This window comes from Pezoporus flaviventris, unplaced genomic scaffold, assembly GCF_033815535.1.
Source record: "Pezoporus flaviventris isolate CSIRO_AGI_PZ_B2104156 unplaced genomic scaffold, CSIRO_AGI_Pfla_v1 ptg000129l, whole genome shotgun sequence".
Taxonomy (NCBI): Eukaryota; Metazoa; Chordata; class Aves; order Psittaciformes; family Psittacidae; genus Pezoporus; species Pezoporus flaviventris.
The window spans coordinates 1,626,344-1,638,627 of NW_026892677.1; the positions used below are offsets into that span (position 1 = coordinate 1,626,344).

General features: G+C 47.4%; 1 protein-coding gene across 1 annotated transcript; it reads left to right on the forward strand.

Annotated features, from left to right (window-relative positions):
- The first annotated feature begins 514 nt into the window (after window positions 1–514).
- On the forward strand, window positions 515–8,528 carry CUNH10orf143 (chromosome unknown C10orf143 homolog). Its single transcript, XM_061478695.1, has 4 exons — window positions 515–614; window positions 6,357–6,497; window positions 6,617–6,682; window positions 8,359–8,528. The coding sequence occupies exons 1-4, from the start codon at window positions 528–530 to the stop codon at window positions 8,386–8,388; spliced, it is 324 nt and encodes a 107-aa protein (XP_061334679.1). The 5' UTR covers window positions 515–527; the 3' UTR covers window positions 8,389–8,528.
- The last annotated feature ends 3,756 nt before the right edge of the window (window positions 8,529–12,284 follow it).

The window sequence follows — 12,284 nt, forward strand, 5'->3', positions numbered from 1 at the left end:
AACCTGCCCGAGGGGAGACTGAGATGAGCTCTTAGGCAGAAGCTCTTCCCTGTGAGGGTGCTGAGGCGCTGGCACAGGGTGCCCAGAGAAGCTGTGGCTGCCCCATCCCTGGCAGTGTTCAAGGCCAGGTTGGACACAGGGGCTTGGAGCAAGCTGCTCCGGTGGTCTCATCTCAATCTCCCCTCTCATCTTTCACTGCCGAGTTAAGGAACGCTCAGTTATAATAAACCGCGAATTGACAGAACTGGTCGTGCTGAACCACCATCACCAGCGCTCCCGGTGACCTCAGCTCGTCCCTCCCCTCCCTGGGGCTCCGGTCCGGAGGAAGCCGGTGGCGGTTCCTCGCTGCCCGGTGAACGCAAAGCGGCCACCGTACTGCCTGCCCCATGTCACCGGCTGCGGCTGGCCCAGGCCCGGCCTCGCTCCGCCCCGCTGGGGCGGCCCTGCCCGGGGCGGTGGCGGGGCTGTGGGGCCCTGGAGGCCGCTGTCCCGTCCCGTCCCGCCCCGCCCCGCCCCGCCCCGCAGACATGGCTGCGCTGCCGCTGCCCGCCCGGGGGGACCGGCGGATCGGGGCGCTGCGCACACCGGACCCGGACCCGGGGGAGCCGGAGCGTGTGAGTTCCGATCGTGTGCACACCGGGAGGGGGCGGTGGGGTCGGGCCGGGCCCGCGGAGCCCGTCGCAAACTCGGCGGCGGGAGCGGCCTCTCCGGCGGGGCCGCGGCGGGTCCCGGGGCGCAGCCCGCGCCCCCTCACCGGGCCCGGTGGGTCCCGCGCTCAGCGCCGGCCTGGCGGGGAGGCCGCTGGCCCGGAGCGGCGCCGCGGCGGAGCGGGGCCGGGCCGGGCCGGGCCGGTGCTGGGGAGCGGAGCGGAGCGGAAGGCGGCGGGGACGGCGGCCCTTGCTCCCCACACCCGCTGTAAATGCGTCCCCGGCGGGACTGGTGCCGCTGTGGGAGTGCATCGGGCTGTGGTCCGCAGGGAGACCGGGAGCGTGCACGTGTGCTCGGGGAGTTTTGAGAGGAATTCCACTGAACGATCATTTATTATCGCTGCTGTTACTATTGCTGGTACACTTTTGCACGTGGGGGCATCATAAATGCTACTGCATCGAATCCCAGCCTGGTTTGTGTTGGGAGGGACCTTAAAGCTCCTCCAGCTCCAACCCCTGCCACGGGCAGGGACCCCTTCCACTAGAGCAGCTTGCTCCAAGCCCCTGTGTCCAACCTGGCCTTGAACACTGCCAGGGATGGGGCAGCCACAGCTTCTCTGGGCACCCTGTGCCAGCGCCTCAGCACCCTCACAGGGAAGAGCTTCTGCCTAAGAGCTCATCTCAGTCTCCCCTCAGGCAGGTTAAAGCCATTCCCCTTGGCCTGTCCCTACATCCCTTGTCCCAAGCCCCTCTCCAGCTTTCCTGCAGCCCCTTCAGCCACTGGAGCTGCTCTCAGGTCTCCCCTTCAGGAGCCTTCTCTTCTCCAGGCTGCCCCAGCCCAGCTCTCTCAGCCTGGCTCCAGAGCAGAGCTGCTCCAGCCCTTGCAGCATCTCCATGGCCTCCTCTGGCCTCTCTCCAACAGCTCCACGTCCCTCTTGTGCTGCTGCCCCAGAGCTGGATCAGGGCTGCAGGGGGGGGGGGGGTCTCCCCAGAGCGCAGCAGAGGGGCAGGATCCCCTCCCTGAGCACAGCTCACGCTGTGTGGGTGCAGCGGGGGGCGGTTCTGGTTTGCAGACGCACACTCTCCTGCTGTCCTGGCTCCAAGAGGTGCTTCCCAGCACTGCTCTGTGGAGCATTCATACTTTGGGCTTCTGGAATAATTTTTCCATTTCAGCTAAGCTCATGTGTGTTTCTCCAATGGGATTCATTCCAACAAGGTGTTTCTCCTCCAGCAGCTTGTAAGCATCTTCCGTCCTAGTAAGTGCCAAGCTGCTAACTTTGGAAAGGTGTCGAGTTCCCAGAAAGCCTTATCCTGGTGTTCACACTCTCCCCTTCTGTTACTTGAGCATCCCTGTTTGTGTGTGACATGAGCAAAAACTTGTGCAGTTTGGGGCTGACATCTCCCCAGAGAAACACCATTTGTAGAGGAGAGGAGGAGCAGTGAACTTGGACTGTGACTGATAAGGTAACATAGGAAAGAAGGAATCTCTCTTTTCCTGGTTTTTGAGGTTGGAGAGGTGAATAAGAACGTTCTTCCAGTTCATGAATTGCAGCTTTACCCCTAAAAAAGTCACTCACAGGCCAGTTGTCTGGAGACCAGATGAAATTCTTCTGGAACTTCTATGACAGAGACTCTGAATCGCTGTCTCCACCTCTGTAGGTAGCAGAAAACATATGTCAAGCTCTGTAAGGTAGTTTTAAAAGAGAACATTCATTAGAGTACATTTACTGTGTAGAGTAGCCTGGACAAGACGTTAGAGCTTGTTTTATCCTATAGGGCAGTTGTTACGGTCTGGATTACAACTGCGTCATCACAGCTTAATGCATTTACTTGAGCTGCTGCAGTCCTGGCTCTGTCACAGACACAAGGTGAAACATCTGCACTTAACCCTTCTCACTGTCTCCACCTCGGAGTACCTCCTCACTGTGGTGTAGGGATTTCTTAGCTAAATAACTGGCAGCTGTGTCTGATTTTAGCTAACAGCATGAGCCCGAGCACAACACAGGCAAGGTGCTGCACTTTGTATCTCATACAGCTCTCACGGAGGCCTGCACGTTTTAGGTCTAATGCTAGAAGATCTGCTGCCCTTCTCCTTGGACATCTGCTCTGTTTGGTTTGAAGGTGCTGGGACTGGGGCTTGCACTCCTTACGAATGCTGTAGCTGGGCTTTGCAGAGAGAGCTCTGCTGAAGGAAGCAAGCGGGGCCAGGCTGAGCCCTGGATTTGGGGAGACAACCACATCCTAATCCTCCTTTTATTGGTTGCCATTGTCATGCAATGTCTGTGCTAGTAGCTGTTGTAACTGGGGAAGATTCCCCACGGGTTTTTCTGCTCTCCCTCAGCTCCTGCTGCACGTTGTAGATCTGTACATATGGTTTCCTTTTGCCTTTTGTACCTTGATGTAGTTATTTGCACGTATTTCTGAATCTTGCCGTAGGATAGAGCTCATTGATGTCCTACTGCTTTTAAGGCGTTTGGATTTAGAGGCTGGTAAATAACAAGTAGTAACTTTCAAGGCTAGAGCTATCTGTGTGGCATGTTCTGGTTTGGATTTGAATGGAAGCAAAGCTTCCCAGAATAGGGACCTGCACTGACCTCACATTCCTTCTGCTCACCCAAACTCACATTCCATCTGCACTTCTTTCATAGGGAGCTGGATGCTACAACAGGGAGCATCCACACATAGCCATTGTTGGCCTTTCCATAAAGGTACCCAGTAGAGCTAAACCAAGTAAAGCCGTGCTGCACGAGACCTGGTTTATGCCTACAGGGCAGCTGCTTATGGAACACAGATCAGCAGCAAGCCTAGCTTCTAAGAATATGCTAAACAAACCAGAAATTGCATGTGATGAACATGCTGAATTTATAGAACTTTCAAATCTTACAGCTAAATCAAAGAAAGCAAGTGATAGTCCTTAAAAGTACTTCCCATTGCATTCAGATTAGTTATTTCAATGCAGCTAGTTTTTGCAGCAGTTTAGTTTGCCTTTCTCTGAAGAGCATCATCTGTGAGGCCTTTATCCTTTTGGCATCAGTGAAAATCCGTGGCCTCAGCAACCTGGTATAGTAGAAGGTGTCCCTGCCTGTAACAGGGGAGTTGGAATTGGGTGAGCTTTAAGGTTCCTTCCAACCCAAATCGTTCTATGATTCTGTGATTTATTCTATGAAAATACATGTGTTTTTGCAGGACTTCCCAGCTGGAAAAGAAAGTTACAGCATATCCTTTTGGCAGAAGGACCCATTTTCTACCTGTTCTAGGGCAGTACATAATTTGCTGTTACTTGTCTTAAACTGCATTTCCAAGCTGGATGTAGAACGACCATTCATGCATGGGAGAAGAGAAGGCTCCTTAAGGGGAGACCTTAGAGCAGCTCCCAGTGCCTTAAAAGGGCTACAAGAAACCTGGAGAGGGGCTTTGGACAAGGGCCTGTAGGGACAGTCCAAGGGGAATGGCTTTAACCTGCCAGAGGGGAGACTGAGATGAGCTCTTAGGCAGAAGCTCTTCCCTGTGAGGGTGCTGAGGCGCTGGCACAGGGTGCCCAGAGAAGCTGTGGCTGCCCCATCCCTGGCAGTGCTCAATGTATTGATTGTTTGTCTCCTAAAAGAAGGGATTCAAGGGAGTGAAGTCTTCCTTGAAGCCAGCTTCCTGATAGAAACATGCACACAACTGTCTCAGCATTGGCATGACAAGTGTGGCACCATCTATTCTGTATGCTGAATTCCATGCCAAGTATCTTAACCCCCCCAAAAGACAATACCTTGAATTCATTTTTAATAAGCCAGATTTCTTCTAATGGATGGCAGTAAGTCACTTCTTTCCCTTTTCTCCTTCATCTCACACATCTTCCTAGTTATGCTGCTGTACTTCTCTGCTGTACCTTTTAATAAAGGACGAGTTCTTCAGCAAGAAAGGAATGTTTTCCCAGTGGAAGCTGCTCCATCTTTAGAGGACCTTCTCAGACTTTCCGTTGTTGTATTATTCACTTTCTTACTACAATACATATTTCACTTTTTGATTTATTTCCCATCCAAACACTTGGTAGTGTTCTTGTTTCAACTGTTTTCCGCTGAGGTTCCCATTGTATTGATCCACTTTTGTTTTGCATAACATATTCAGATTTGAAATGTAGTTGCCATGCTTCAGTAGTCTGTTAGTTCTGTGACAACATATCTTGTGCCTGTGAAATTAGATGCTTGTGAAAGAGATGGAATATTGTTATTCCTTAAACAAAGTTTGTTCAGAAAGGCATCAGAAAAGTATTTCAAAGGTGGGTGTATCTGGAATTCAGAGTTGGACCCTGCAATGTCTGTGTCAGTGTTGAAATTTCCTGTTAATTTGCTGTTAGAATTTCAAGGAGCCCCTGGGATTTACGTAGTTCCTCCCCCTTGCATGGGATATCAGGCACAGGCCAAGGATATCCTTCTTAGGGTTTCCAGTTGGTGTCTTCCTCAGACTTCATAGCATCCCAGCCTGGTTTGTGTTGGAAAGGGCCTTAAAGCTCCTCCAGCCCCAACCCCTGCCACAGGCAGGGACCCCTTCCCCTAGAGCAGCTTGCTCCAAGCCCCTGTGTCCAACCTGGCCTTGAACACTGCCAGGGATGGGGCAGCCACAGCTTCTCTGGGCACCCTGTGCCAGCGCCTCAGCACCCTCACAGGGAAGAGCTTCTGCCTAAGAGCTCAGCTCAGTTTCCCCTCTGGAGGTTAAAGCCATTCCCATTGCATCTTAACCTTAGTTAAGTTCTCACAGAGCAGTAAAGCAGCATTTCTTGGGACTTCCAAGCTCGTGCTGGGTCGCTGTGCACATGGGGAAGGACAGCTTAGGGCAGCCCTTCCTCCAGAGAAGGATGCTTTTGGTTCATGGGACATCCAGATGTCATTCAGTACTAGATAACAGCTCATCTTAGAGCTTCAAGAGCATGAAGGGATGTCCCATCCCTGGCAGTGTTCAAGGCCAGGTTGGATGGGGCTTAGAGCAAGCTGCTCTAGTGGAAGGTGTCCCTGCCCATGGCAGTGGTTGGAACTGAATGAGCTTCAAGGTCCCAATTAAACCACTCTGGGATTCTGTGATAATTAATGGATTACATAGCAATGGAAAGCTGTAAAAATGTGACAGTCAGAGAAAGATACAAAAATCATTACAGCATATCTCTTCATAACTGTCTGACTTAGCTCCAGGGTTTTCCTTCCGTTTCCTTGATTTAATTAGTCATTTTGCACGACTTCCCCTGCTCCTCTCCTTTGATAAACACATTCCCACGTTCCACACTAATGCTACATGATGTTCTTTTCCCAGTGGCATTTTATCTCCAGTTTCTAAATGTGAGGCACAGAGATGTTTAGTGAGACCTGCTCAGAGATCACCACATCAGCACGAGGTGTGGCGTTAAATGCAAGATGCGGACTTCTGGCCTAGTGTCTGGTGGTCTGTTACTAACTTAGGGTTCTACCAAGTAAATGCAAGAGCCTTATTGGTCATAAACAATAAATAATAGTAATAATAATCCCAAAAACCTGGGTTCAGTGGCCTGTTCCTTGCAAAGACATGTCCATACTGGCAGTGTTCAAGACCAGGTTGGACGAGGCCTTGGGTGAGATGGTTTAGTGTGAGATGTCCCTGCCCATGGCAGGGGGGTTGGAACTTGATGATCTTAAGGTCCTTTCCAACCCTAATGATTCTATGGTTCTATGATACTGCTTTTGACTCTTTCAGAAGCGAGCATGCAAGCAGCTAGAAACCATCCCCAATGAGGCTGAGACTCATCTGCTTGGTTATGCCATGGAGCTGGATTCCAAACAGAAAATCTCCTCTGACTGTGGTCCTTGGGCTACAAAGGCAAAGCAGAATTCAATGGTATGTTTACACCATCCACAACATCTTATGTTTGTAGAAGAACACGTTTAAAATACATTCTATAATACCATTGCAAGTAATTGCCCTCTTCTTGTTATGCATGTGTCTTTGTTCATGAGGTTTTTGAAAACCGTGGAAGCAGAGGTACTGCTCAGCCTTGCCCAAGATGTATTGCTGGAGAATCTGTAAGTATATTAACCTTCTTTCTGTGACATAAAAGATAGACTTGTTCTTAAGTATTAGAGCCATAAAACACAAAGTTAATAAAACCCACAATTACACAGCTCAGGAATAAAGCATGTAAATAAAAGAAGACAGATTGATTTAGCACTTCAGAGCTACACCAGCAGAGCACAGACTAATATGTTTCCAGCAGCAGTTGGAAAATATGGAGAGTATGAAGACATATTTCAGATTCACTCTAAAAAGCAGAGTTTAGGAAGTAACTGAAGCAAACACTGACATCCAACTTCCTCTCCCTCCTTTTTATATCTTCCTTGAGTTTCTGGATCATAATAAAGTAGTCAGCAATCCCATTCTGTCTCCTGTTTTTAACTCTAATTGGATACTTCCTTTCCAACAAATAGACACAGCCTAAAAGTAATACCCTGTAGACATACCAGAGCTGGTTCTAAATGAGGGAGCAAAAGAACCAGTTGCAGTCAGAGCTTGGCACAACCTGGCTTTCTGAGGAGCAGCACATGGATTTGGGCAGCTGCACAGTGCTGGCTCCTGAGCTCCTGCACACAGGCTCCTCCTGGCATCCAGAGAAAGCTCTTCAAAACCTGTATTGCTTATTTGATTTCTCTAGGCTGTAGTTGCAGTTACAGAACTATGGAATAGTTTGGGTTGGAAAGAACCCTAAGCTCATCTAGTTCTAACCCTTTGCTGTGGGCAGGGATGCCTCACACCAGACCTGGCCTTGAACACTGCCAGGGATGGAGCATTTACGTGGCCCATGGCAGAGGGGTTTTAACTAGATGATCTTAAGGTCCTTTCCAACCCTAACTATTCTATGATTCTATGATTTACCACTTCTTTGAGCACCTTGTGCCAGTGCCTAGCTACCCTTACAGCAAAGAACTTCTTCCTTATATCTAACCTGAACTGCCCCTGTTTTAGTTTGAACTCATCACCCCTTGGCACTGTGCACTCTGGTGTAATGGTGCAGCAGCAGCACTAGAACCTCCCACTGACAGATGACTGTGAGCTCAGTCATCTGTCAGTGATGACTCTTTAGCCCTGGAGAGGATGCCAAAACACTGAAGAGATAATGGCTAATGATAGTGAACAAGGAGGTCTACAAGAAAGCTGGAGAGGGGCTTTTGACAAGGGCCTGTAGGACAGGCCAAGGGGAATGGCTTTAACCTGCCAGAGGGGAGACAGATGAGCTCTTAGGCAGAAGCTCTTCCCTGTGAGGGTGCTGAGGCGCTGGCACAGGGTGCCCAGAGAAGCTGTGGCTGCCTAAATAATAAAAGCCCCAAAAGAAAAGAACATTTTGGGATTACCCCCCAAACTGGCACATTAGGACATGGGTTTTGTTGTATTCCAGAACTACAGTGACAACATTATAGAGTTTGTAAATTCTTCTGTATCAGAGACCACTTATTGGGAAAAAATCTGGCTTGAGTATAGGTATCTTCATTCCAAGTAACAGCATTCCTGTGGCTCCTGACACAGATTACACTACACAGTCCTGTTATTATCCAGACTTTTTAGTTGTCCACTGGTCCTCCAGGGACAAAAAGAGAACATTTGTGATGTTGTTAGTGGAAGGATCAGTTCCTTCATACACCGAGGAGGAAGAGACTTCAGGTTTGGATGAGGTAACTTTTAGCGACATGAAACTTTGTCATTTCAGGGCCACTTCAATCATATCCTGAGCTTCTAGAAGTGGCAAGAGAGAAGATCGGCAGTGCTGCTGTTCAGTTTGAGTTCTGAAGCTAGACCTGGCAACCTGTGCAGCTGGATATCTGTACCTTCACTCGAAGCATGGACTTGCGTGGACACGTGTGTGTCAGTCAGCATACAGCACTTCCCTGTGTGCGTTGCTCTTTCAGTGCACAGTTATGGGTATCATTGTTTTTTACACTTGAGCAATGCTTCTGCTTTTAAGGTAGTCGCTATCTTTTTTAAATAAGAAAATAAGGTTGATTTAGTTTTAGATCAGTTGGGTTGATCTGGCCTTTGGAGCAGTTTTCTCCTGGGTCAGGGGTCATGATCCAAGATTTTCCTGTCTCTTTTGGGCACTTTTCCTGATGTGCTTGGAAAACAGTCCTTGCATTTACATGCATACAGGCATGTATACATTACATAGCTCAGCCCTGTATGTGCAGGTAGAAATGTCTTCATCCTTAGATGGCTGTTCTGCTTTGCAGCTGTGAAAGCCAGTAAAAATCCTATGGAAATTTAAGTTTATATCCAAATTACACATCCAGTTCAGGTATCTTATATACTGTACTTGTAGCTTGTTTATAACAAGCAGAGTTGGTGAATGTGGCAGTTAGGTATCCAACAGGAAAAGGAATATTATTTGGACTACCTTCTATAGGATGAGTAGTAGATGAGCTCCGTGGAGTCCTCACAAAGCTGTTAAGATACAATTGACACTGCCTGACTCTGTCTTTCCAGTTACTGTGATATTAGAACAAATCTGTTCAGAAAGCCTTGAACTTGTCATTCAACATCCTTGTGTTGGCTTGTCACAGGTAATTTCACCTATGTTTTGCCAGTGCATAGAGCTATATAATTATATATAATAAACTATATAATTTTATATAGGATCAGACTTTTAGACTCAAAAGATAGGCAAGCTGTGCTGTTTGAGTGTGACACTTCAGTGCGTGCTCTGGTTTAGGCAGAAGGGTCATAGAATCACAGACTGGTTTGGGTTGGAAGGGAGCTTAAAGCTCATCCAGTTCAGAATGGGCTCCAAAAAGGGGTGTTGAAACAGATTGGCTCAGTGGAAGATTCCTCCTTAGGAGAGATTTCTGTGAAAACCCTTCTATATCTTTTTATTCCTTCAGAACTGAGAAGTGTTCTAATTTTTGCATCCCAAACATTTCAGCATCCAGGGTAATCTGCAAAAGCACTGCCCTGGGTCAAGACGGGAACACCGAGCTCAGTAGGTCAAGTGACCAGTTTTTGGCAGGCCCAGGGAAGAGTCCAAGAAGCAGAGCAAGCATTGAAGGAAAGACTTGGTACAAATACAAAGCCAGTATTTCATATCAGGTTGTGTTATGGGCATCCTTTCTTGCCTCACAGCCAAGCCTCAAACATCAAATATCTCAGGAATGATGAAAACATCAGTATTTTCCAACAGTATTTTTGTCCTTTGCTGTGATCTGTTGCTATGATGTATGTTTGTTATCAAGAGAACATTAAACTTACCAATGCTTAGCAATACGACCTTCAAGAGTTAAACAGCAGTTCCTTTATGACTAGAATTCAAGTGTGTGGCTATATTCACACTTAATTTACACAGTGCAGGGATGCTCTTCCTATACAAAGATAGCAGCTCTCTCTGTTCCTCTTGAGTTGGCTGGTGCTATCAAAAAACCTAGAACCTTTGGGAGCTGCAACTGAAGCAGGAGGGTAACTATGGAAGATGTTTTTATTAGTGTTCTACATTCCTCCCTGTTGCAGGAGGAATGTTAAGTCCTAAGGAAAACTTGGAAGCCCTGACAAAGCGTGAACAGATACGTAGTTAGATTCCTGGGAATGCTATTGCTGGTAAATTAAGTATTCCAGGTAGGTGAACATTTCAGGTAGAGTCCGTGTGAACCTAAGTCCTCATGCTCCTAAAATATGAACTGGCCTCTCCAGTGAACTGGGAACATGTTTGGCTATTTAGAAATACTGGGTTTATCCTGATTTTCTTTCCAAATGAGAATTCCTACGCATCTGGATGAACTCTGAAGTGAATCTTTCAGTTAGGATGCCATTCCTCACTCCATGCTTTCCAGTGGGGTGAGGAATGCAGGCATAAATCAGCCAGCACAAAAGCAAATTGCAGCTTAATAGTTAAATACATTGCAGGCTTATGGTAGTGTATGTTTTACAATAGACATAGTGTTTGTAATTAGCTTCAGGATGTGTCAGTCAGAATCATAAGCAATAGATACAGGTGAATGCCATGGGGACAGGGGAAGAGTTTCTTTAAAGCAGATTTGTGTCAAGTCTGCACTAGAACCACAGAGTTATTTTTGTATGACTTTTCTTTGCCTTGTATATCTATGGGATTATGTTTTATTGATAAAAGTAAGACACTTTATATTTCCTAATACTGTGATTTGTACACAAAATTACCCGAGTGATTTTATTTATGTGTATATAGTAAAATAGCCATATGGTCTGCCTTTAATTCAGCTTAATAGGATATATTCTTCTATTTTTAACTTTGTATTTTGTAAATTGTTACTTATAAAAGCAGAAGCATTAAACACCACTTTGGCTACAGTGTGGAACTGCCTGGTTTTGTTACTCCATTCAGGATTGGGTTGCAGACGCTGAGATAGGTAAATCATGGAATCATAGAATACTTTGGGTTGGAAAAGACCTCAAAGCTCATCCAGTTCCAAACCCCTGCCAACAGGGACAGGCCAAGGGGAATGGCTTTAACCTGCCCGAGGGGAGACTGAGATGAGCTCTTAGGCAGAAGCTCTTCCCTGGGAGGGTGCTGAGGCGCTGGCACAGGGTGCCCAGAGAAGCTGTGGCTGCCCCATCCCTGGCAGTGTTCAAGGCCAGGTTGGACACAGGGGCTTGGAGCAAGCTGCTCCAGTGGAAGGGGTCCCTGCCATGGCAGGGGTTGGAGCTGGATTAGCTTTAAGGGCCCTCCAACCCAAAGCAGTTTGGGACTCTGAGTCAAAACACCCGTTTGCTGTTCCACAACAATATCTGTGTTGAGATCTCCAGATCGAACCACCCAAGGTTGAAGTTCCTGTGCTTTGTTCTTGCTGGAACATTACCCCTGTTCTTCTGAACCTGAGCTTTCCAAAAGCTCTCAGAGAGCTGAACATCAGCCTCTATGGTGCTGAGCAGCCCCTGGGACACCAACATCCCCATGCACACGTCCACTACACGGTGGCTGAGTTAGCACTAGACATTTATTGCATTGGCTCCTGAAGTCCTCACTCTTTAATGCCGTTTGCTCTGTAGAATGAGGTGTGGTGATATTTGTGTATGATTACAGTGTTGTTACAGAAACAATATAGAAATCACGGCGTGATATTTGCTTGCAACACAGGGTGTCATTCATGAGTTATACATAAATGGCAGCTTTACATATTTAAAAGGAACATGGACTGCTTCATATCTGAAGTATGTTTCTCAGGAGATAACACCACCATTTGATCTATTTTTGATTAAAATGTAAAAATTAAAAATTAAATCAAATGGTAGTGCAATTCCTTTGGGAAAACATACTTCAGTTATGAAGTATTCCCCATAGTAACCTTGAGAATCTTACAGCTGTATTGTCTCATCTGTAGGTGGTCTTTTTATGTCTCACATAATTAAAATGAATTGCTGTTAGAGAACCCATACTACTGCATACAGATTTATGAACCTTGAGGCACCTCCATTCGCAGACAAACAGCAATATCAAAAGCCAACTGCGTGGATGCACCACGGCGAGGCAGGGACTGGGAATGGAGATGATTGCTGGCAAGTGGTACCTCTGCCTTGGAAGGGTGAAGAAAGAGCGCAATGCGAAGTGAGACCATGCTTCCAGTAAAGAATAGTGCCTAAAGAGGGATGCTGTGCAGCACAACAGCCCTGAGAGACATG